Source organism: Diospyros lotus, chromosome 10 (assembly GCF_014633365.1).
Source record: "Diospyros lotus cultivar Yz01 chromosome 10, ASM1463336v1, whole genome shotgun sequence".
Lineage (NCBI taxonomy): Eukaryota > Viridiplantae > Streptophyta > Magnoliopsida > Ericales > Ebenaceae > Diospyros > Diospyros lotus.
The window spans coordinates 7713335-7740657 of record NC_068347.1 but is presented as its reverse complement, the minus strand read 5'-3'; the positions used below and the strand labels follow the sequence as shown (position 1 = coordinate 7740657).

Sequence of the window (27323 nt, the reverse complement as noted above, 5' to 3'; positions counted from 1 at the left end):
AATTGGCTTATGCTTAGCAAGTTGTGTTTTAGACCTTCAACGAGGCAAACATTTTCAATTTTTGTTCTACTTAAACCAACCGTGTCATAGCCAATGATTTTACCTTTCGAGTTGTCTCCATAGACAACATTATCTCCTTCTTTGTAGGTGAGAGAGACGAATTGATCCTTGTCTCCTGTCATATGCTTGGTACATCCACTATCAAGATACCACTTCTTCTTTCCTTCCTTGGATGACAAGCTTACCTACAAGAAATACATCATATTGGTACTTTTAGTACCCAAACCTTCTTGGGTCCAACAATGTTAGCAATCAAATCATCTTTAGCTTTTGGAATCCAAGTCAAATTTAATCTATGAGCATTTTTTCTATAAAAATATTATTTGATATGGTGTCCCTTATTGTTACAATAATGGCAAGTTAAACTTGTTTTTCTATAGAAACTTTGATTATGCTGGACAGCATGTTTTCTAAATGATGGTGGCTTGTTCAAAATCTTTCCCTTAACAAACTTTGTTGTTGAGGTAGATGGTGCATCATTTGTATATCCTAGCCCTCTTTTTTCTCCAAACGGTTTTTGATTTCCCAAAATCATTTCCAACTTCTTCTTTCCTTCTAATAGTTTTTCAAATGAGTCTAATAAGTCACTATTTTTCTTTTCGAATTCTAAAAATCTGATCTTTAAATTTTCACTTTCTTTGTCCTTTTGTTCAATGATTTTCTCTAAGTCATCATAAGCAATCTTAAGATCATTGCAGTCTTTTTCTTTGATTGTTGAGAAATTTTTTAGAACTTTATTTTTAGCTAGAATCTTGTTGTATGTTTCTAACAGTAAATTGTATTCATCTTGCAAAGAGTTAAATGAAAGAGAATTACTACTAGATGAACAAGAATTTACCTCGTCTTCTTTTCCTTTCCTTATGAGTTTGTTAAAGCGTTTTGTGAGTAAAGTAAGGTCTTCATCTTCATCACTTGTTTCACTTTCATCTTCTTCTTTGGCTTTAAATGCTAAGGATTTCATTTTGAGCCCGTTAGATTCTTTTCTATTTAACTTAATCTCATGAGTTAATATTGAGCCTAATAGATCATCCATTGTAAGTGTAGATGTGTCTCTAACTTCTTCTATAGCTATGACTTTAGGTTCCCAACTAGATGGTAGACTTCCTAAGATCTTTTGAACATTTTCTTCAGTGGTTATTGTTTTTCCTAAAGCTTGTAAATTTGTTACAATGTCATTAAACCTTGTGAACATTTCTTTAATGGATTCACTAGCATTCATTATGAAATTCTGATATTCACTAGTAAGAATTGCAATTTTGGTGCTTTTCACTTTCTTGGTTCCTTCATGTGTTACTTCTAAGTGATCCCAAATTTCTTTTGACGTGGTACATGAAATGACCCTATTAAATTCAGCTGGACTTAATGCACAATGTAATATATTGACCACTCTAGCATTTGTCTCATTAATTTGTTTTTGTTGTTCACTCCAACTTTCAATAGGAGGTTCTGGTAATGCAACAGTACTAGATATACATGCACATAATTCAGTACTTTACATCAAGAAATACCTCATTTTTGTTTTCCAGTCTGTGTAGTTTGAGCCATCGAAGTAGGGTGGCCTTGAGGTGTTTTGTCCTTCCAACTTGAAGTTAGTGTTGAATGCCATTTAGATCTTTTCTCTTGGGTGGTTAAACCTACAAAACACTTAGAGACCTTGCTCTAATACCAATTGTTAGTTCCAAATGATAGCAAATATATCCCAAGAGGGGGGGGTGAATTGGGATTTGTATAAATTTTTTGATAAATTAAACATCAATTTATTGTAGAGAACTATGTTTCGAAATATAGGGGTGTATGTTTTGAAATAAACATTTCTATTAAGTAGGTTTCAAAACCTACTATATATGTTTCGAAATATATATTTTTCTGACTTGGGGTGTTTCGAAACTTTTAGTTTAGGATTTAAAATAAATGACTTTGGTAAAGATGATTTCTTCAAAAATAAGTTTAACAAAGATGCTTGAGATTAAAGATAGGTTTACGAATACTTATGCTTCAAAGATAATCTGTTCTAGCTTTTGAAAATGATCCTTTTGAAAGTTTGAACAATAAGTAGTAAGCAAGCAAACCAATAAATCGAGTGCACACGAGATTTATAGTGGTTCGGCACCCAGCCTAGTCCACTACCTTCAAGTCTTCTCACTTGAAGGATTTTCAATCTCAATCACTTTCACTAGTGATCAACCACAAGGGTTTTACCACGGTTCACCCTAAAACCTTGTACACAATGAGTTTTGTGGCTTAACTCAAACCTTACAACAATCAACAAGATAAATAAGACTTATCTTTACAGCCCAATGAATTTAAAGCAACTAAATGCCTTACCAATGGCTGTACAAACCTCTTAACTTGGGGTGAGGAGAGTTGAAAGATATGACGCTTCTTGTTTTCGACTTGCATCTCCTTTACACACCATGATGTATGTTGATCTTCTTTGAAAGCTCAATCAAAATCTTGTGTTCACCACTTGTGTATTGTGTTGCTTGTATCCTGAGTGTGTATATTCTAATATATCTATATCTTGTCTTCAAGCACCTACTATTTATAAACATTTAGCTATTTTATAGCTGTTAGAGACAAGATTTAAAAGAATGTTTCAAAACATAGCTTATTGGTTTCGAAACAACATAATTTTACACTATAGTTTCGAAACATACATCACATGTTTAGAAACATCCAACCTTTACAACTGCACCTAGACTTGCACTTAGAGACAGCATGAGTATGAGACAAGGTTTTATGCTCACCATGATTTTGTTTTGATCTGTACTTCAAATTTGTATTTGAATTCTCAGAACATAGAGATTAAATTTAAAAAAAAAACTTTTGAGAAGCTTTTGGATGTAAATAAAAAATATAAAGCAAAAGCATCTCGGTTTTTAAATGTTCTACTGACAAAGTCAGAGGTTTCGAAATATACCATGTAGGTTTCGAAACATATATTTAAATCTCATAGATGATTTGAAATATAGCATGCATACTAGAAAAACATTTGAAACCTTTTCAAAAAAGTTTCGAAACAAGAACAGAAACATGATTTAACAATGTTTCGAAACATGGAACATATGTTTTGAAACATGATGCATGAACTTTAGATTTTTCAAACATTTGAATATTTGCATCAAAACTTTTCATACATGTTTCGAAATATAACATGCTTATTTTGAAATATGAGATTAACATAAAAGACCTTTTTTCCTCATATATCAAAAAATATGATATAATAGAAATGTGCTCTAAAAAAAAATCTCTATTTCATAACACTTCTTCCTATACCAATGAATTTCATTTGAAAACTCCTTTAACTTTTCCAATATCAATAGATTGATTGTTTCGCTCTTATATATATCTTTAAAAAAAAAATAAGATCTTTGAGAGTTGTTTCATGAATTCAAAAAAAAATACTTGAATTCTCCTAATAACTAAAAAATGTAATATACTTGAATCTAAATGGAGTTCGGGGCGGCAATGGTGGAGAAACTAGATCGAAAAAAGAGGGATTTTAGTTATAAGATATCTAATCAAACCGTCGCTAAGATTGAGATCTTATTCAAATAGAAAAATTAATTTATATATAAATAATCTTTAAATATTATACTAAACAAAAAAATAATATATCAAAAATACTAAATAAACAAAATATATATATAATATTTTTTCACTCCATCTTAATGTTAAAGTATCGAAAAAAAATGATTCACGATTTATATGTTAGAAAAATAATTTTGTAAGTATATAATTCTAAATATTTGATAGAAAATATCTTCAAAATCTAATAAATTTTGTAAGTAAATCTAAATTTATTTGTACTAATAATTTTTGTATAAATAAACAATGATGGTGTGCCTTTCATGATATCTGAATATGCAAATATATATTTGTGTATTGTATCCAGATATATTTTTTTCTTTGTGTCTTGTATCCGAATATATTTTACTTGTATTTGTCTTATTTTTTATTTTTTTTTCCTTGTATTCAAATATGAACTTCTTTGTTTGTCTTGTATTCCAATGCAGATGGAATATTCCGTAGCTAGTTCAAACAAATATTAATTTTAATGTTTGTTAATTTTTTTCGTTGTTTATTCAAATGGAAGTTGTATAAATTATTATATTAGAAACAAAAAATTCCATCACTATTTTGATTTTAATTTATAATTTTTATCTTACATGAAAATTTTGCAACTGAATGATAAAATATTCTGTTACTAATTGTAAATTTAATTTAAATTTTATAAATCCTACATTTAACTATGAAAAATTTCTTTATCAAATGAGATTTTAAATTTAATTTAAATATTTTATGAACTTCACATTTTAGCAATGAAAAATTTGGTCGCCAAAAGAATTAAATTTAAATTTAAATTTTTTTTCAATTTGCGACGGATTTTATTTCGTAGCTAAATTAGTTTAAGTTAAGTTTTATTTTTTTTTCTTTTAGTGGCAGAATAATTTCGTCCCTAAAATATTTTAATTTTAATTATTTTTTCTCATTTAGAGATGGATTTTTTCCATTGCTAAATAATTTTAAATTAATTCCGTCGCTAAAATATTTTAATTTTAAATAATTTTAAATTAAGTTTTATTTTTTTAGCTAATTATTCTGTCACTAAATAAAAAAATAAAAAATTCAAATTAAAAGTTATATTTTAAATTTTAAATTACAAAAATTATTTAGCAATGGGCATATCCGTCGCTAAATTTTAAAAATATTTAGTGACGGGTCTTTCTCGTCACTAATTTCGTCGCTAAATTAAAAAAAATTAGCGACAAGAAAAGTCTGTCGTTAATTCTGATGCTAAATTAGCGATGGGTATTTCTCGTAGGTAATTTTGTTGCTAAATTAAAAAAATATTTTAAAAATTTAGCGACAAAAATTCCGTCGCTAATCTATCCCTAATTAGTGAAGGAACAAGTCCATCACTAATTTTCGTTGCTAAAAAATTTTTTTCTTGTAGTGTGCTTAAGGAAGGTTACCCTATTAATGTGGCACCATATTTTGATAGCCATACTACAATTTTTTGAGAAAAAGAATTTGTAATTTTTTAAAATCTATTGATTTTAATTTGTGGTATATATATTGTGGAAAAATGATTTGTTTTCAAAATTAAAATCCATTTGGAGTGAAGATGATAAAAATTGTTTTATTTTAAATATAAAGTCATGAAAATTTTGTATCAAACTTTGCATGAAAATGTTCATGCAAAAATTACTGTATTTAAATTTTAAAGATATATTGAATACTCTTAATTCAATCTATCTTACTAATTAATCTTGCGAGTTTGTTGATAAAAATATACATGTTGGAAATCCTTTGAATCATCAATAAATAGAGAAGGAAAAAAGTTCAAATCCTATCACGTTCTTCATGGCTAAGGAAAAAGATGAGTTAACCTCTAATTTTGATCGGAGTGATAATATTGATAATGATTTTTCAAAAGAATAGTCACTAAATGCTTTTAATGAATTGTGTCAAGTATATTTGAAAAATAAAACTCTTCAAAAATAATTTAATTTATTATCAAATGAGTTGGAAACTTTTGAAAACAGAGAACGAATGTTTGCTTGCTTCCAACGAAGAAGTTTCAAATCAAAATAATTTAAAAGAATCTCAATTGAAATCTTTTAATAGTGTTTTGAATGAAAAACCTATTATAAATAGGAAAATTTCAAATTCAAGTGATCATAAAAAATGTGTTAAAAATTTTAATAATCAAAGAGCTAATGTCAAAATCAAAATCTCATCTTTACACACCTCTCATGATATTAAATGTTTTTATTATTACAAAATAGACCACATTACATTTTGTTATCCTTTTAAAAGAAAATCATCCAGTGGTACTAAAATAAAATTGATTTCTAAGGGAATGCTAAGATATCTAATATTTCTCATACTAATCCCCAAAGATCCAAACATATTTTGATACCAAAAAATTCTCATTTTAAGAGAAATATATTTAATAATAAAATAAATAAATAAATTTCAAACAGATATCCTTTGTCACATCCTAGTTGATGATGTGAAAATCTTATCTGCAAGAATAGTTCATGGCCACAATATATAGTGGACATAGACCAACTTCGCATTCATCTCTGTTAGGCTTGTCTCTTAGGATGATTCTACAAGAACTTGCAGTGAAAATAGAACTGCCTAAGGCCTTCCCATAAACAACCAACCCTTGGATGCCTAAGTAAGAAGTGATCCAAGGAGAGAGAGAGAGAGAGGAGCACATATGTAGTAGCCAAGCCATGAAGATGTCTTGTTTAGACAGTAGAAACACACAACAATAATCTTTCAAATTATAGAATTAATACAACAAGGTCAACCCCTCAGGAAGAGGAAGAACAAGAGAAGAAGTCGAAAGACGCAGAAATCAATCAAAGTGCTCCTCCATACATGGAAGCATATATAGTACACACATAGTAGATTAGGACTTAGGACATACATGGAAGCATAGTACACACATAGTAGATCAGTTGAACACACCTAGAACACAACTGATTGGGATTGTTGCCTCCGCCGGCGGCGGCGATTTCTTCAGCTTCCTGAGAGAAATCTCCTTCAAAGATGTTTTTTCCACCTGCATTTATCTCTTGATCGGGAGCTCCGGAGCTGTTTGCGCCGTATCTCGTTCTCTGAGTCGCCTTACCCTGAAAGACATTATTTCCCTTCTTGGCATTTACACCTTGTTTGGGAGGTGCCATTGTGGAACCAAGCTAATCAAATCAAGATGCCAAACGGAGCTTTATTGTGTGCATATATATATATATATATATATATACTCAAATCAATATCAAGCAGAGCCTAAGTACTCACATATTTAATTATTATTATTAATGCCAATCAATATTTAATTATTAAGTATTCACATGGGCTAATTAGTATTACGAACCTCACTCAATTGCGCGTGTATGAAAAGAAAAAAGAGACATGGGCGGGGGACTGGTTAATATTTAATTATTAAGTATTCACGTGGGCGGGAGAATGGCTTTTCATAAAAGCCAATTGCTTGAAACCCGCCTAATATTCTTCCAATTGCCCTTTTTCATTTCTGACTTTTTCAAGGCAATCAAACATTTATTAATTAAATCTTAATAGTAATTTAATCTCTATTACTTATTAATGGTGGATAAAAACATTCTACTGGCTCAAATTCACTAATTCGATATTATGCTTACTTTTGGGTGTGATTTTTCAAGTTCATAGTTGAGTAGCAATCGAGACACGTCAAAATTTTTTACGTCGGTCAAACATTTCAATTTATAATGAGGATATCTTTATCTCCCCAAAGCATCCTGAAAGGTTCTGAGTGATAATTAGCATTATGTAAAGGTAATCCTATTAGCAATAACGTCAATACTTCTAGTAAACCCATTTGGTCTTTCGATTATTGTGCACTATAATTCTTTCATTAGATAACATCTTAAGCGAGTAAGAGCCATAGATTGATCAAACTCACAAAACTCGGTAACTATGCCAAGATCTAATATAATGTGATCGAGATGACACATTAGAACCCTTTTCGATTGTGTGTATCTTAGCTAAGATTTTTCCAATCACTAACCAACTAAGATTGTATAAAATGTTCACCTCATACCGGAGGTTAACAGATCTCATCAACAATCATCTACCTCTATACGCTATTGAACAAATACCACATAGAGAACATTCTCACCTCATATTCGGGCAATTCCGTGCAACAACAAATCTCTGACACTAACGTACAAGACAACTATGTTGTCTTCGATCCGATGACCAGTTACACAATTGAATGCCAATAGTAAATCATTAATCCTCTTAGTCATATGATATATTACATGCGTCACATTTGGTAAATATTCAATCAACCCTTACCAACATGTCTACTATCTGCATCTCAATGGGATGTGACTCGCCATCCATTATTATTAACATCTCATACTAATCAATGGTAGTAGCCCATGTGTCATTCTGTGATCGATTTATCATATTCCCTTTATAAGAAATCTAAGGACCAAGAATTACTTTAAAAATCTTGTGTTATAAATCTTTATTACATATTCTTAACAACTTAAGAATAAGATAAAATATGACAATTTATTGATATGCAAGATTATATTATTAGGCCCAACACATACATTAGATGTCATCTAAATATAGAATTATGGCACTAACACCAACAATCTCCCACTTGCACTAATACTGATTTATAAGACACTCTATTGTATCGTCGCTTAATATCTCATACCCATCTTATGAAGATGGTGATACAGCTATAACTATGTCATAGCTTTAGTCAGCGAGTCTGTAATGTCCTTCTCTGATGCAACTCTTTACATTTGCAAGTCTCCACGTGCTATTATCTCTCAAATAAAATGAAAATGCCATTTGAAGTGTTTGGATTTCTGATGAGACATGGGTTCCTTAACCTATGCAATAGCCCCAAAGTAGTTGCAATACCTAAGTATTAGCAACTCAATGGACAGAAACACTTCTAGTTCAATAATGAACTTTACCAAATAATTAACTTCCTTTGCAGCATTGAATGCCGCAACGCACACGACTTTCGTGGTGGATTCTGTAGTCATATCCTACTTAGAACTATTCCAACTAACTGCACCACCATAAAAAATAAAAACAAACCTAGATATAGATTTTCTATCATCTATATCAGACTGAAAGTCTAAATCTGCGAACTTATCAACACATAGTTGACCTTCTTTACATGCTAAAATCACATCCTCAATGCTTCGTAAGGACTTTAGGATATGTTACATGGCTATCTAGTGTTTTAAAGTTGGATCAGACTGATATTTGCTAGTAACACTTATAGCATAGGCTATATCAGACCAAGTACATAGTACACTCTTTTTCGAAGCATGAAGAGATATCCCTTCAAAGAGTGAAATTCCATCCGGAATAGGTTTAAGGCCCTTCTTGGAATTCTCATACTAAACTTCTTTAGCATCTACTCTATGTACATGTTTTGGAAAAGATCTATTAATCTTATCATTTTATCTCTATAGACAAAGATTCCCAAGATATATGTCACTTCTCCTAAATCTTTTGTGGAGAATTTATTGGACAACCATAATTCAATTGATATCGTCATGTCAACATCGTTCCCATAAAGATAATGTAACCTATATGCAAGATAAGAAATGCTCACGCACTCCCACTTATCCTTTTGAACGCAAGGCTCATCCGACTTTATAACAAAACCAAACTCTTTGATCTCACTATCAAACCGGATATTTCCTCCTCATAGTTGGCAAGATCAGTCAAACTGATTACCATCTCCATACAAAGACATTTCTTGCATCTTCTTCATAAAAAATCCATATCGTTTTAGAGGATGAGATACTTTACTTAATCTATAAGATCCTTGTAACGACATCAGTTGGACCAATTGTATTAGGATTGACTTCTTAACTAAGTTGGATTTGTGATTCTGAGGACACCTCCTCAGAATTCCACTTTCTACTTGACATGGACTTCAACTTATCTGTCTTTAACTTTTTGACAAAAATGGCATGACCCCAAATCTTAACCTTAACATACTTAAGATTAGGTCATTGCCCAACCCACATCTCATATGGCGTCATCTCAATAGATTTGGTCAATGCCATATGGCAGTAGAAAGAACATAACCCGCAGTGAAATGGTCAGATTGGTATGACCAATCATAAAGTGTACCATGCCCTACAAGGTACATATTCTACACTTAGAAACCATATTCAACTGTGTTGTAGCGGGGTCAGTCATTTGAGATATTACACATAGCCACCTAAGACACACGCCAAATGGTCCAACCATGACATCAACTCCCACACTTTGAATGATGTAAAAGGCAAGGTGAGCTACACAACTTAGCAAGCATAATAGAAAAATAAGGATAGATTTGGAAATAAACCTCTCACCCAGAACACGCCCCACACAATGCAATGCCACAAATGATAATGTCACACCATACCATGCACGAAGATATCTGGTGCATAACACAAATACCAATGCATGTAATGGTCCTTGGGGCCCACATAAAAAATGTACAACTTGGCACCCAAGTCCTGGCATACAAGCCTGTCGCAACCACGAACTGACTAGCATAAGGCACATGAGCCCGAGGCTCCCACAACACATTCCACATACTGGAGTTCCCGAGTCATACTTATCTAGAGTCCAGTTCCCATTCATAACTATCGAGGGTCAACTCCATACCACAATCCATATCAAATTGTAATCATGTAATGCAATAAGTAATAAATGCAATGGCTTATACAGTATTAACGTGATGACAAGGCCCCCATAAGCCAAGCATTAGGCCATGCTACGTCCACATAGGAACCCACGCAGATAGAATGCTCTAAATGCATATGCTCACCTATAATACCCAAGTCGGCACTCAACAGGCCAACCAGATTATGCCAATGCGTACACTTCCAAATATACACAAAGCATGACCCCCAATGAATGCAAGCCCAATCTCATGCACTGTAATGCTATGCGATAAGTCATATAATGATAGAGCCAGTCAACAGTGATTAGGCACAGGTCTACAATCCGTGACTAGGGATAACCAGTTGATAGCCGTCCTTGGCCCAATCGACAATTAACTCCAGTGTCACCAAACGACCAACACATCACCTCATTAGTTGACAATTCATGCCTCCTGTTATCACGATTCGCACTTGTGGGAAACCATAAACACAACCAAATGCTACCAACCCTCTAAGAAACTAATCCCAAACTGGTTTGACATCATTCTCAAGGTAACAAGGGTGATACAATACCACGTAAGCATTTACCAATTTATTATCTGGAAGTCTCCTATATAATTTAATTTAATCTAATTTAATTTACACAACAAAATATCCATAACTCATATAAATAATTTCTGAAATCAAATTGGGTTAAGAAAGAAGATGGAATTCGTAAATCAAAGAAGACTCGCAAAGAGAGTAAGGAGCTTGCCTTTAATTAACTGATTCTAGTGTTTTTATGCTCCCACGTTGTTAAATTAATACACATTGTAAAATAATATAATTTAACCAAAACTAGTATAAATGCACCCCAAATTAAATTCCAATCGCTAGTAATTTTCATCATATTTTACTCCACTTACCTGATTATTTAATCATCGGTTAAACTGCATCTTCCTTTTATTTTTCTCTAAATTTCCTTCCCCACTTTCAGCCTCTGTGCGCGTCCTCTTCTTCCCCGAAATCTCCTTCCGTTTCCACCGACTGCACACATTTTATATCAGAAATTGAAGGAAGGATGAAGCTAGGCGGCAAGGCTTTTCAAGCCACCATTGGATGACGCGTGGCTGCTGCCTGGCAGCCAACTGGCATCTCATTTGGCGCCTGAAACGGCACCGTTTTGGTGCCCAAATGCTGCTGGAAAAATTCCAGCTTCCTTCTAAAATTCCATTCTTTGTATGCCAATATATTATTTACTAATATATACATAAGAAGCTGGAATTTACAGCTTCTATTACCTTCTTACCTACCTACCCTTTTCAGTACATATTATACAAATTAATATTAATGTAATATATGTTAACCTAAGTTATTATATAATTATTATTATGTGATGCACGGCCACCCCCATTCCAAATCACTTCCTTACTTTTTTATTATTATTATTATTTAATACATCACATATTACATATTAACTATTATATTAATATTTTTTTCCCGTCAACTATAAACACTTAAAGATAGTCTAATTTTTATTTAAAAATATAATATTTTTTACTAAATTTTTTAAATTCACAAAACTTCAATAAATCAAAATTTTCCTTAAGTACAGAAGTTAATATTTATTATATGTTCTCAAATTATTGTGATGTTACATCCGACTCCAATCTATGATCATCATTGACATTGAATCTTCTAGTTACGACCACCATCGATTCTTCTAATTGGGATCATCTACGCTAGTCCAATTGCTTTTTCCTCCTCTTTTACATTTCAAATTCGTCTAGAATCTTCTCAACTTCTCTAATCCCTCACAAGTAGACTCAATAACTAGTCTATTCTTCTAGTTTATCCATCATCTTCTTCATTGTTTTCTTAAGGGGTCCTATTGATTGAAAGAACAAGCTTTAAACTCATTAACTTAGCTATTTTTAAGATATTGTTTGAGACCAACTTCTACCTCAAATAGCTCCCACCTTTGATCTCCTTGCTTTATTTTGTTGATTTTTCTTGTAATCTCCTAAACCTGCAAGTTGTGATTTCAAAATTCTTCTTTGTTCCATATCCTTAGACTCCCTTTCATAGATATAACTATCCTTTTACATAGCTGGTAAGCTTTATAACCTCTACTACTATTTACAGACCAAGCCACAGGGAGCCCTTCAAAATGTGAAGAAAGAGTAGTTTAGCCTTATTAGCTGCCAGCAATTAGATGCTCATTCTGAATCTTTCTTTTCCTCATGCCTTTGTAAGGTTTGATATGTTGTTGTACAACCATGGTGGGTAGGATTCCCTAGTGAAATAAGTGCCACTGTAATTAACAGACAAAAACTTTTTTTTTTTTTTCTTTACTTGGTGACATGCACTACGTTATTTTACTTCAATTGGAGTCTAAGTAACATGTTAAGATTAAGAGACTATACTCATTTAGTTATGCTTTTATCTTTTGTTTGTCTGACTGCATCTCTAAAATTAGAAATTAAGTTATCTTATTAAGGTAGTAACGTTTGTTAAAATGAGTAAGATAAGATTGTACTAAAATAAGGTTGTGATGTTTTTCGAATCAAGATATAGAATGATCAAAATAAGGTTGGGAAACATTTTAAATTTTTTATCAAACTGTTTATGAAATTTTTTTAAATGCACTGAAAGATACATGTATCATTTTTTCTTATCTGTAAGAATCAAGATAAATTTATCGGGATGGGGGAAAGATAAATTTATCTAGAAAAATCTAGATAAAAAGTCTCGTGACTTCTTTTTCAAGGGTTGTCAGTGTAGTACATGTTTGCTTGACACAAGATAAACACCCACACATAATCAAAGAAATAGAACCAAATGCAAAAGGCAAAGAATAGAATGTAAACACCAACTTACACACACAAAGAGGCAACAACACTTACATGTTAGACCCGTAAATAGGTCCTATACATGACAAGAGCGTTCAACCCCTAGTCAATCCACTAGATCGAAGAATATGAGATTACAAAGAAACGATTATAGAGAAAAACCCAAAGAAATTGAAACAACTTACAATATCGATACCAATGATGAACCAGAGTATGCTCAATAATTTCGAACAATCCCACTCTCAAACAATCATCACATTCTCTCCCAAAACATCCTAAAACATAGTTGACAAAAGGGTTAGGGTTTTTTCTTTTATCTCTAGGGTTTCCTCTTGGTGAAAATAGCGAAAATCGAATGATCCTTGCTCTTCTCACTTGACTTTATGTATGCAAAAAATACACGGCAGAAACAGATCAACGGACACGATTAGAAGAGGCTCAATCTGATTGCCCCATATCGATCATCAAGACATTGACCAAAAGTAAAGAAATTAATAAAATCAACTAATTTGAGTAAAAAATATAGCAGTCAAATAAATTTAACAAATATAATAAAAATTACTTTTGTCTAAAATATTTTTTATATATTACTTTTTTTAGTCTATATTTTAGTTAACAAACACTATTTCTTAGGGTTTCATGGTTATTGTTTAAGATCATGATTATTGGTGAAGAAATGGGTGAATTCTATGGAAAAGTAGAGATGATATATATGATTAATCTAAACTCATACATTGGATTTGAGGTGAAAGAGGAGCACCTGCAATGCCATGGCCTTGACCATTCTCCCATGTCCAATTGCAAGTGAAAAATGAATTCTGACTTTTAGCTTTTGTTCAAGGGTCCCATATTTATATAGGCTAATCATAAAAATAATCTTTTTTTTTATAAATTTGTAATTTTATTTAATCTTTTTAATTTTGACAATTAGAATCAAATTGATTTAATTAGCTACAACGGGTTTCTTGTTGTAGATTTGAGTTTTTGGTTTATACTTTATACATTTAAAAATATAATATCTTTTCTTAGTTTTATCTTTATAATTGATTTTTTTTTTATCTTGTAGATGGAATCTCAAATAGACAATAAAGAAGCAGATTATGGTGAAGTCACAAGAAGAGGGAGGTACATCTATCCTTTAACATGGTCACAAACCTCTTTCTCAAAAACAAGAAAAAGACTCAAAGTGATAAAAGGAGATTAGTGATGTATAGAATATTTTGTAATTATAGCAAGAAAAATTATGTTACTAGCTAAATAAAAAAAAAAAGACAAGTACCATGTGGCTTCATCTAACAAAAGATCTCTTATGACGTATTAATTAAGATCGAACACAACTTGTTTTATGAGTCAAAAATAAGTGGAGCCTAACTTATAGACCAAAAATTAAGTGGGATTGGCCTAAGACTCGATTCTCGAGAATCATAAGAGAGATTTTGAAGAATTACAGGATTCAGTGAACTTGCACAGAAATTGATTGTGACGAATAAAAATATAGTGTACCTATTAGTTTATAAGTTTGCGGCTTTGACATTAATTCTTTCAGTTGCTATTGTTACAGTTGAAAGAGTATTTTCTGCAATAAATATTGTGAAGAATTGATTGCGTAATAGGATTGAAGACCAATGGAAGAATGATAGTTTAGTTATGTATGTTGAAAACGATGTATTAATAAAATTGATAATGAGATCATTATGCGATGTTATCAAAGAAAAGTCGTAGAAAATAATTGTAAACAGTTTTTGTATTTTAATATTATTATTATTATTTTATTTTTAAAATTATATTTTTTATATTTAAATTTATCTCTACTAAATCAAAATCCTAGCTACTCCCCTACTTTTGAGTTTAATCTTTCTATTAGATGGTTTATTCATCATAGCATATAGCGAGGTTCATGGCCTACAAACTTTGGGCTTTAGGTGGTGGCCACGTCAAATCTGTTATTCTTGACAATTTCTAACCTATATTTGTCCAAGACGTGAAGATTCAGCACTGTTAGCACTATTTCAATGTAATTAACCAACTCCTTTACTACAATCGTTGTAGCACCATGCATGTATATCTATGACCTATTCTTAACAAGCAAGAAATTGACCCAAAAAAGGAAGACTGCCACTTTAGGGGTCCCCATGCCTTTTGCATTTCCATATATAACATTAATTATATAATGGTATGAATTTTGTAACCTTTAGTATGGCCCATACCCACTTAGCTCCAAAGTCCAAACACTTACCCTCTCTCATTGCTTTGTTAGGACCAATTAGCAGATTGACCACCCTTTCCTTCTCTCTTTTCATTTCTTTACAACTTTTGCCTTTAGCTTTCCCCTCTGCAACAAAGTTAGAATACAACTCAAAGAATGAACCTTACACTGTTCACCCCCAACAAAAAACAAATTCATCCGAACTAACTAATGTGAGCGAGTTAGCATGGTTCGGGATCTTATTAGTTCGATTTGGTTCCCTCCCCCTCTTTTTTTTTCGACCCAATCTAAGTTCGAGTTATATTAATAAATATCAAAATCTTCCTTAATTTACTTGACTCTAAATAATTGTATTCTTTTTTTTTAATTTTTTTAAATTTGATGGATGATTGGTTAAATAAATACCCTTAATTTTAAACCCAACATGATAGTTGTTTGCACTTGGTGTGATATATGCATATGGAAAATGCTATTTATACATAAACATCCTTACAGAATGTTTTACAAAAATGATATATCGGGATATATTTTATCCATACCCTTCTCCCTCTCTCCCATGTCTCTCCTGCCTTCCCTCACCGCTGCAACTGACCACCGGTCGCCGTTGCAACCTCTGCGACCTCATCCCATCGCCTCATTGAGTTGCCTCAGCCACCGTTTTCTCGCCTTGTTGCTAGAGCCGACGGTGTGAGAGGGAGAGCGAGAGAGAGATGGAGGGAGAGAGAGATGGTATTGAGCATTTGAGTCATTTATTATAAGAACAAAATGAGTATTTTTATTATCCTATAAATATTTTTATAATATACTTTCTGTACAAATAGCATGACTCACATGCATATTGTCGAGTTGGGAAGCATCAAACAAGTCAAGACAAAAAGCTTATACTTACTGATAAAGAAATAGCTTTATTATTTTTATATCTGTTTTTACGTTTTTAGCCCCCACAGCCACAACTGGTTCCTTTAAGGTTGCTTTACAGTAAACACTTTCCCAGAAGATTAGATTAAAATAATGAATTAATGCGTTTAGAAATTTAACCTCACCACTAATACGTGTATCTAAAACATTGATGTATACTTGAGTTGTAAAATTAATCTTAAATAAAAAATATATTTAATTAAAAAATTAGGCTGAATATCTAGATTGAGAGTTTAATTCATTGGACCGTCCAACTTCGATATTTATTCTATTTTTTAATTGTGAAATGTTATAATTCACAAAAATACTTTGAGGGTATTATTTTGATGTTTCGAAAACATTTCATATATTAAAATGTTGAAAAATATCAAAAAAAAAAATTTAGACTATTTTCGTAATTTTAAAAACTTTTAAGATTGTTTTCCTTAAATCGAAAATGCATTTCTGAAAAGGTTAAAGATAGAAAAAAATTATTATAATTTTTTTTAAATTTATTATTTATTTTTAATTAGTAAGTTATTCTTCATAGATGATAGAATTTATTTTTTATTTGTTTGAATGTATTATAAAATTTATGTTTATTTCTAAATTAAATAATTATTTTTATATTAAAATTATACTTATAAAAAGTCTCTAAATTTTTTTTATTTACACATTTGCTCGTGCTTTCAATTCTTACTTTTTTTTAAAGTATCTTTTTATTATTTTTATTTTATATCCTATTATTTTTCGTTTTTATTTTTTTAAAAAAAATGATATATTAAGGGTAGATTGGGAAATTCATAGCGTTCCACCAACTTTTGGAATGGAACGTATATACGTAAGAACAGAATAAAATAAATTTTCGGGCCATGCAAACACAGGACGGGACTGACTTTCAGATCACACGATGACATGTCGGGGGGTCCTTTCTCCAGATCGCCAATCAGCACTCATTCAAAAGAAGCTCTGTTAGGTCTTCTCACACTTTAGCCTTCTCCCAGTGCCTGCCAACGCTCCAATCCAAAGCCCCCTATCACCTTCTTTTTTCTTTCAACTTCCTTCCTTCCTTCCTCCCTGCACGGCTGATTACAAAGAGAAAGCTAATTCAGACCCAACAAACAAACTCCATCAAAATCAAAAGCAAAAGCAAAAGCTAAAGCTCCACGCACACCTCCTTTTCTCCATTCAACCAAAAAGATCCCCCTAAAGCAGATCGTATTGACAACAATGCATATGCGTCATATAAGATTCCAGATGCGGCCGTATCACAGAGCCATGTATCGGTGCTTTCCAGACCCACCTTCTTCGAGCTCCCAGCAATGTCGTCAGAAATCGTTCTTGCAGATGAAGGCACTAGCAGCAGCAGCAGCAGTAGTAACAACAGAAGAGGGTATATCAGTAGAAACCCCACGCCCTCTACGAGGGCAATCACTTCAGGGCGTCCGGAGCCCTTCGACAGTGAGAAGCTGCCGGTGACATTGGTTTCGGAGATTCAGAGGTTTCTTCGGGTTGCCAATTTTATCGAAGTTGAAGAGCCTCGTGTTGCCTATCTATGTATGTATTGGATAGTTCCTTGTAGAATTGGTTTTTTAGAGAACAGTGGTCTGGTTATTTGGATTCAAGGCGTTGATGCTTTCTACTGAGAGAGATAACATCTGGTTAAATATATATATATATATATATCTAGTTGTTGGACACTAGGAGCCACTATTCTTTGGGTGTGTGTTGGGTAAATTTATTGAGCACGCATAACAACCCACAAACCATGCATGCTAGGTAAAGTAAGCACGCATAAGAACAATATATATGTGTATATATATTGTTGCTGATGGAAACTTGTAGCCACTACATTCGGGTGTGTAATAGGTAAAAATTCTTTGCAATAATAATTTACAAGCCACACACGTTAAATAAGGTAAGGATACGGAAATCTGTGCTTGGGCTCATGGTCTGAAAATGGTGACAAAGGAGGTCACTATAGCCCCTTGATGTGGAAGCATTTTGTTTTCCATTATTCTTTCTCTCTCTCAGTTATCCTTTCTTTGGGCTTGGATTGAACAGTGAAAAGAAAGAACCAGAGATTTATTTTATGTTCCTATAATTTCTTAGTGATGAAGCAGGGCACAAGAGAAATGAGATGTGAGAAATGGTTGCAGGATGTCAAAGTATATCAATATGAATATGCAAAACTTAGATGTTTTGGATTACATTTACTTTTTAAGTGTGGTGTATTTGGTCAGTGTTTAATGGGAGTTTTATGAGCAGGCCGCTTTCATGCATTTGAAGTGGCACATAATTTGGATCGGAACTCTAATGGTCGTGGAGTGCGACAATTCAAAACTTCTCTTCTTCAGAGACTTGAACAGGTATTTACTCAAACTGAGTCCTCATATATAAGCAGTTAAGCACAATGAAGTTGTCCTTCAATGCTCTGGTTTCTTGCTTGTGCCAGGAAAAATTTGTACTAAAAGACCCTTTGAAGGGACCAGAAATGTGAAATATGCCATTTCCAATTCTATTCCAATTCTGACACTAGAAGTCTAGAACTTTGATGTAGTTTTATTTTCTGAGGTTTGTTAGCATTGTTAATGCATGTGTTGCCATCATTTGACACTTAGGTCATTGGTACATGTAGTCATTCGATATAAGCTCTTTCATAACACAATAATTAAGTTGGTAAATTGGTTGCAAAATAATTCTTGTTATAGCTTGCTTTCCACATTGAATGACATTGATATATACCCATATCTTGCTAAATTCTCTTGATTTTACAGAACTAATATAGTTTCAGATTATCATAGTTATTTTTAAAAGCTGAAGCATGACTCTCTGTGCATATCCTTATTCTTGATATTTTTCTATTCAATGTAAGCCTCATCTACTTCAACCAGGTAATTTTTTAACTGACAAAGTTCACCTGAAGTTGGTAGTAGAATAAATTTCTTGGCAAGAACTGGATGGTGTATGCTCTGAATTGTTGCCAGGGATTTAGCCTCTTTCGATGTCTGTCTCAAAACTAACAGAACAAAGCTTATTTCTTTCTAGAAAATCATACAATGTTCTTGACATGATATCTTTAATCATGAAAACTTCATCCAGATATGATTATGGATAGTAGAATCAGATTATCTAATCACAACACATTCTCATTAATCACCATTTTAGATAAAGGTTTAGAATGCCAAGTATTTTCATGACTGCCAATTACTTTGGTACCTTCTTGAGTACAAGGAGTAAAAGCTGAGATTTCTTTTTGTTACTTTCCCTTGTAGCTTCCTCAATGTCTCTGCTATCCTACTGCTTTGCTTATTACAGGATGAAGAAGTTAATATCAAAGGAAGGAAAGAAGAGAGTGTCATACGTGAACTCAGACGTGTTTATCACAAGTACAAAGAATACATTATTATATATGGGGGAGAGAATAATCTTAAAAACAGGTGATTGGTTTCATTCTTCAAGAAATTATATTGTTTTTCATTTCAATCTGTATAGTTGTAGCAAACCTAGTGGGGAAAAGGGAAAAAAATCTCAAAGTGTATTTTGACAGAGAGAAGTTAACTAAGGCCCGGACAATTGCTTCAGTTCTGTTTGAGGTATTAACAACAGTTTGCAAAGCAGCTGGTTTGCAGGTATGTTCTTCTTCCCTTTTAGTTTTCCTTGTTGGCTCTTTTTCATTCATTAATCCCTCATCCTTCTTTGCTTTTTACTTAATAGGCCCCTCCTGATAGGGACGACAACAATGCAAAATCAGTATTTGTGCCATACAATTACAATATTCTTCCACTTGAGCAAGGAGGTGTTCATCAAGCAATAATGCAACTCCCTGAGGTGTGATGTTGCAGATAAACTTTTGAGTCCTTCTCCCTCTCAATAGTTGCTTTCAAAATGCTACAAAAGTAACTGGTTCCCTTAAGTTATTAAGCTCCTGATTGCTGAAGTTGAAAGAGTAGTATGCTGTCAAGTGGCACATATTTGGGGCCTATTCACTGTGTTAAGTGATAACAACGTGTTCTCTGCAGCACACCCAAAATGGGATAGAATGGAATAAGTTTGTTAATAAACTATTATAATGCTACAGATTAAAGCTGCGGTTGATGCTGTTCGCAATGTTCGTGGTTTACCTTTCCTTGCAGACTTCCAGAAAAGTGCACCTTACATGGATATGTTTGACTGGCTCCAGTTTTGCTTTGGTTTTCAGGTGATAGCATCTAATATTTTCTTACTATTTACCTTCTGTAAAGAGTGTAAATAAAGATTACATGATGAATAGTCTTGGATGCAGAAATGTGGGTTTTCATTTTTATAGGCTTTTCAGATATTTTTTAGGATTTTTTTTTTTTTATTTTGCTCTCTCTCTCTCTCTCTCTCGTTTCCTTTTTGGAGGGTAATAGAGGATTTCTTATTCTATTTATATTGAATGTCTCACCTCAGAAAGGAAATGTTGCCAATCAGAAGGAGCATCTAATTTTACTCCTTGCTAACGCTCATATTCGGCAAAGTCCTAAGCTGCAAAATATGTCAAAGGTATTCATGAAATTCCTCACTTTTTCTTTTTCCTTTGAATGATCTGTCTTTAAAGTTGAAATTTAATTTCTTTTGTGGTGTTAGTTATCGGATGCAGCTGTCAACGAATTGATGAAGAATTTTTTTAAAAATTACACAAATTGGTGCAAATTTTTGGGGAACAAAAGCAGCATTCGGTAAGATCAATAATCTAATACTTCCTATCCTGTCCTTCTGGTTAGAAATAGCTCCAGTTCTATTCAATGAGAATTTTCAACCATTGATGGTTTTGTTTTGTCAGACAAACTTGTTCTATTAACCCCTTTCTGACTCCTCCCATATATGATTATTTTGCCTTTTTCCTCTTTCTGCTTTGTTAAGGACTGTCAAATACTTTTTCGCCACAGCAATTATGTTCTCATATTTCTCTCCACTGTGTAGGTTGCCATATCTGAAACAAGAGTCCCAACAGTACAAGCTTCTCTACCTAGGACTCTATCTTCTTATATGGGGGGAGGCTGCAAACTTACGGTTTATGCCAGAGTGCCTTTGTTATGTTTTTCACCATGTAAGGTGATACTGTGTTGCTATTTATTCTTCCCTCATGATGGAGTCTTGGTTTCTTTAACCCCGTGTCACTTAGATTTGTGTTAATAACTTTTGAACTTTGTTCTTTTAATACCACACAAGCATATCAATTATCGTCATTTACCACCATATGAAGGTGTTGTTGGAAGAGGGTTGCGTTGGGAAGTGCATCTAGTGTAAAATTTTGCTACATTGTTCTTTTACATGGATTTGTATTATCAATGTGACTTTTGAAAGTCAATTGACATTATGAATGCACAAGCATATTATTTTGAGAAAAGTTTAGGGAATAGATAATCTCCATTTAGCCAACAAAGTAAGGATTTATTTCTAAATAGGGAAGACAAAATCTATATGAAGACGCTGTCAGGATTTTGTTGCACCAGCATTAGAGAATGCATGCTCAGATTTCTATAGTTCCTTATGTTCTCATGAGCTTTTAGAGGGTTAGAAACCCCATTCTCTTGCCAATTACATGTCCATAATAAGTTATTGGCCTTTGAATTCTTGTGTGTTCATTTGTATTTTATAACTAGATGAGGAGAACAATACAACAACAACAACAAAACTTTGTGTCATGGATTTTAGACCTCCAAATGGATTTTAGACTTCCCTTCTAGCTTTATTAGCTAAAGCATAACAGCTCCCAAGTAGCCTTACAACCTAAGCAATGAAAAACAGAGGCTAAGAATTTAAACACCCCCAAGTAGCCTTAAGACTATGCAATGAAAAACAGAATCTAAGAATTTAATTTCTGAAACTGCTATCAGCATCCCACTTCCCACATTCTCTAACAGAGGTAACCGTGGAAGGGATGCTTGTTAGATAAAAACTTTGCAGTCACACATATCAGTCATCAAGCAACTTCAAAGGCAACCTGTTAGACCACATATTGCCTTCTATACTGCCAAAAGTTGTCAGCTTGAGAAACATTTCATTTCCTTTTGTTACTCACTCCAGAATACCTCTCCACCATCCTCCTCATCTGCTTGATCCTTTTCCTCAGAGACCCAAGTCGATTTGTTGCTCACCACTTATAATTGAACTGGAGGAGAAGGCTATACTCCCCTACAATGCCAACAATGGTTGGAGAACCTCGAGAAGGAGAGAAACAACAATAATCACAAGCTTTAATATCAATAGGTGGAGTTGGCTATTGAGAAGGACATAAACCCCTAATTAAATTCTTCAATCTGGGCCCTGATTCAATGTCCTTGAGTACCTGGACAGAAAACCTATCCACAAACCCATAAGCTGTTACTGAGGCCTCTTGACTGTTTTTTAGACTAGCTGCATCTCTACCTGAGCTGACCCTCTAGCTGTTGGCTTCAGATTTTTGTAAACTTGGTGCTGCTTATGCAAACGAAGTGGTAACTTTTGTGTCTCATTTTCTTGTTCATTGTGCAGTTACGAGGAGTTCTTAATCTTATTTTAACTGTTTCTGGATTGCTCTTCTTTGAATGGTTTCTGTACAGTTCATATTTGGTTGGTAGCTGGGGTCGGAAGAGATTGAGGGAGGCTGGGTTCTTTTCCCTTTTTTGCATGGTGTGGCTAGTAGTTGGAAGAAAGGAATAGAATTTTTATGGGTGTTGAGCAGCTGTGGATAGACTGAAGAGTAGTTTCTGCTCATATTTTGTGCAGTTGTAGATTGGATTTTCTTAATCCTAAGCCAGGATATTGTTATTATTATTACTTTGTGAAAACTGTGAGAGGCCTAAGGGAGCATATTATTCTGTTGGTTGACCTCTTGTTATGTCTTTGTCCTGCCACGTAGATTGGTGTTATGTCTTGATGTTCTTAAGAAAATCCCTGATTACTTATTTAACAGGGAAAACAAAGCCTTTAACTTCTTTCCATCTTTACATAAAGTAAATAAGGTTTCTATATAATTGAAAATATCTCAGGAAGAAAGGAAATGATTATGAAGTTTTTAATTCCCAAATTATATGAATTATCACATTATCTCTTGTGGGTCCAATTTCAACTAGGTTGTGAGGATTTATTTGCACCATGACTCAGACATGATAAAAGGGGTTGCCCTATTAAGGTGTCAATGTATACTTGAATATGGCATATATTATACCCAAAAAAATAAAGGCAAGTAGCTTGGGAAATGCATAAACAGAGACAACTACAACTCAACATCTCCGATAAGTGATGAAACATATATTCATCAAAATACATCTTATGCTTTTATGCATTTTCCGTATTTTACAGAAATTTTCAGACTGATATTGAGAATTTCTTTAAGATTTTATTTTGGTTGGTTTTCTCTTCCAGATGGCATATGAAATGCATGGTATGTTGATTGGTGCTGTTAGCATGACTACAGGGGAAAGAGTTTTGCCAGCATATGGAGGAGAATCTGAAGCTTTTCTTAATTATGTAGTTACCCCAATTTACAAGGTTATATGTCAGGTACTTCAAGAGCCTAACCACATCTTTCAACAACAATCACAAGCCATAATCCCACTAGGTGGGGTTGGCTACAGGAATTCTAACTCCCCAAGTCCAACCATCACTAAGTCTAACCACATCCTATTTATGTATATTTCTTTCAACTAACTTCTTTCATCCTTTTCATGTTTACTTGTTGAAGGAAGCTATGAAGAACAAAAATGGGACAGCCAATCATTCTTCTTGGAGAAACTATGACGATTTGAATGAATACTTCTGGTTAGAGTTGTAATTCTAGTTCCATGTTTACTTCTGTTTGCTTGTAGTCATAAGCAATCTGCTGGGGAAATTACACTTTTTAAGATGTGTGCTGCATCTCATGGATCTGCAGGTCTTCTGATTGTTTTGAAATAGGATGGCCCATGAATCTGGACCATAATTTCTTTTGTGCACATGATTCAAAGATGAGAAATGCTCAGAAACCACTTAAGATTATTCAAGAAAGAGGCACGGAACAAAATGAAAATCAAGACGAGGTACAGTATGCTCTGCCACACATACATTTGTCCTATATTATTCTGTAAATGTCTCTGTATTTATATACATGTGATGAGGCTATGTAGGATTATCTCATGGATTGCCATGATTTTGGATAATTGATTTGTGGTATATCTCAATTGTTAATAAGAGACCATTAGAACCTTCCAATTGATCTTATGGTATGTCCTGGAAAGTTTGTGTCTATGCTGAATGTGTATAGGTTTGTTTATACATACACCTGCATTGCATTAATATATTATACATGAAAGCACTTAGAAGTCATTTTGCCTGAATTTATTATGAATATGAATAATTTCTCAGTAAAAAAATTTCTTCTACTTTCATTAACAAGAGATCTATACATTATATTGAAGAAGATCTATTCTAAATATGGAAGAGATTCTAATTAGATTCCTAAACTAAAGTTATTTCTAAATTTATAATGGGAAATCAAGAAATAATTTTAGGAATTTTAACACTGCCCTGTAAGTTGGTGAATGAATGTCTTTCATTCCCAACTTACTTGTGATTTCTTAAAATCTTGAAGTAGGTGGCCCTTTAGATAGAATATCCACTAGTTGATTCCCTAATGACATATAGGGAGTCGTGATAAGTTCACTATCCAACTTCTCCATGATAAAATGTATATCAACCTCAATATGTTTGATACGATCATTTTGGACTGGATTATGGGCTATGGGCTATGTTAATAGTTGACTTGTTGTCACAATATAATCTCATCAATCCACTTATTTCAATTCTTAAATCCTTTATAAAAATCCTAGGCCATAGAATCTCACAAATCCCATGTGCCATGGCTCAAAATTCTACTTCAGTAGTTGATCTTGTCATAATACTTTGTTTCTTGCTTCTCTAAGTAACAAGATTTCCAACTATAAAGATACAATAGCTAGAAGTAGACCTCCTGTCTGCTAGGGATCCTACATAATCAACATCGGTGTGTGCTTCTACTAGCAAATCGTTCCCTTTTCAAAACAAAATTCCTCTTCTAGGAGTAGCCTTCAAGTAATGGAGAATACTTTGAATTGACTATAGATGTTCCTCTCTTGGATCATGCACATGTTGGTTGACCACACTCACTGCATAGGCTATGTCAAGCCAAGTATGTAAAAGGTAGATTAACTTCCTGTTGGAGAGAGAGTCCTAGCTTATGAAGAAGTCACAGAAGCAGATAAGAAGCTGATGCACAGCAGATAAGCCTCCAGCAGATCAAAGAAAGGAGATAAAGATGCAGCTAGATAAGTTCCTAAAATTCAGGAAAAATAATAGGAGTAGATAGAAGTTTTCTTATCTTATTTTTCTGTTGTATACTAGTTCCTAAATTCTAGGATTAGATTACATAGAAACTTGTATAAATAGGTTTCCTATCTATTGAATCAATAGAAGCGAGTTCATCGATCAAAACTCGGCTTAAGTTCGGGGTTCCCTACTCTAGGGACCGAATTTGTTCACTTCCCAACCAACCTTTGGTAACGTCCCTTATCAACTACTCTTCCCTTATCTTCTTGGTCTAACATGTGATTTGGATTATTAGTAGTATTCGAAGCCTTACTTCCTAGAGTACCCGTTTCTTAAGCAAGTCTAGTACATACTTCCATTAAGATACAAAAATATTTCTTGTCTAGAATATGCTACTTCAATCCCAAGAATGTATCTTAGCTTTCACGATTCTTTGATTTTATACTCTTGGGCTAGTTAGGCTTTCAATCTCTTTTTCTCCTCTTCTTCATGCCTGATGACAATGATGTCATCAACACACAGTAGTAACACATTAATCTGAAGTCATAGACTATATTGTAAATGATTCCACCAAAAAATTTATTCATAGGATTGAAATACAATATATAAACAAAGAGAAACAACGATTGAGGAGTTAATTTGGAAACAATTGACTCCTCAATCTCTAAACTAGGAAATGATAGAAAAGAGGAAACAAATTGTAGAAAGGAAATGCTAAAAAAGGAGACAGAAGCAATCTTCCTTATCTGATTTTAATTTGAATCTCCCGATCTTCCAACATTCCCCTTTAAGCTGGTGAATAGGTATATATCATTCTTAGCTTGCTAACATTTGACTCAAAGTCTAATTTCAACAGGGCTTTTGCAAGAAGGTAAGCCTCTTGCAACTTTATTGGCACAAAATGCGAGGTGAACGTCCCTGTTGTCAAATTCTAACTTGATGAAGTTTTTGTCAATCCTCAAATGCTTCATCCTATTGTGTTGAATAGGATTATGAATGATGTGAAATCCGGTGCTCTGATACCAACTTATGTGAACCCGCGATGGAACGAAGCCAAAGAAATCCATAGAAGATTAAAATGAACCCCAGAAAAGCTAAAATCAGATATAAAGCAAAGAATTCTCAACCCGTTGATAAGCGAAAATTTAGACCCGTTGATAAGCGAAAACAAGAACCAATGATTATGTTGTTGAACGCCACAAAGACTGCCCAGATCTTTGATAAGTTTAGGTTTTTGAACGCCACAAAGAAATCATTCATTTGATAAGTTCAAAGTTTTGTTCATTGAAGAACAAGATAGAAAAGAGAAATCTCTCAAATTCAATTCATAATCTCCTCCTTTCAATGTTTACAATGGAAAAGCCTTTAAATAGGCAAAAATAATTAAATCCTAATTCTACTTGGAAACTAAAAAAAATCCTAAACCTAATTGTAAACTTTATGGGTTTTAGTTAGCCCAATCCAACTATAGGTGGGAATAATAAAACTAGCCCAATCCAACTATAAGTTGGAATAATAAAACTAAACATAGTTAAATAAGAATCCTTGTCAAAAAGGAATTAAAAATCATACAATTATACTTCTAAACTAAAAAGGAAACTAAAATTTGAAAATCTAGGAAAATAACAAATTTTCCACCAGAATAATTAAAGTACCAATTTGACACCCTAAACGATAGAATTTGGCTAAAAAACGAATGGGATCAAGAGCTTTAGCTCATGAGTTCTGCTCAGTAGCTCGTTTCTGTTTGGAAAACACATATTATTTATCCAATTCCAACATGGTTGACTGGGTTGACTGATCTGATTGCGTCATTATTGGTCGACCCTCCATGATTCTCAT

General features: G+C 33.2%; 2 protein-coding genes and 1 long non-coding RNA gene across 4 annotated transcripts in view; 2 read left to right on the top strand and 1 right to left on the bottom strand.

Moving 5' to 3' along the window:
* Positions 1-6785, top strand: part of LOC127810912 (uncharacterized) — a 108614-nt gene extending 101829 nt beyond the window's left edge. The window contains exon 3 of the long non-coding RNA XR_008025605.1: positions 6758-6785. This is a non-coding gene — a long non-coding RNA (uncharacterized LOC127810912). The remainder of the gene's footprint in view (positions 1-6757) is intronic.
* The window catches only part of LOC127810911 (uncharacterized), a 108774-nt gene extending 101970 nt beyond the window's left edge, over positions 1-6804 (bottom strand). Inside the window, exon 1 of the mRNA XM_052350520.1 lies at positions 6758-6804. Coding sequence (XP_052206480.1) covers positions 6758-6764 — 7 coding nt within the window. The 5' untranslated portion in view covers positions 6765-6804. The remainder of the gene's footprint in view (positions 1-6757) is intronic.
* Positions 6805-17314: 10510 nt separating this feature from the next.
* LOC127810833 (putative callose synthase 8) overlaps positions 17315-27323 on the top strand; it is a 71891-nt gene continuing 61882 nt past the window's right edge. For both annotated transcript variants that reach the window (XM_052350397.1, XM_052350398.1), the window contains exons 1-12: positions 17315-17747; positions 18459-18559; positions 19509-19630; positions 19741-19822; positions 19908-20021; positions 20272-20391; positions 20625-20717; positions 20802-20893; positions 21138-21264; positions 23565-23702; positions 23884-23960; positions 24073-24217. In XM_052350397.1, the coding sequence (XP_052206357.1) occupies positions 17513-17747; positions 18459-18559; positions 19509-19630; positions 19741-19822; positions 19908-20021; positions 20272-20391; positions 20625-20717; positions 20802-20893; positions 21138-21264; positions 23565-23702; positions 23884-23960; positions 24073-24217 (1446 nt within the window). In that variant the 5' untranslated portion in view covers positions 17315-17512. The remainder of the gene's footprint in view (positions 17748-18458; positions 18560-19508; positions 19631-19740; positions 19823-19907; positions 20022-20271; positions 20392-20624; positions 20718-20801; positions 20894-21137; positions 21265-23564; positions 23703-23883; positions 23961-24072; positions 24218-27323) is intronic.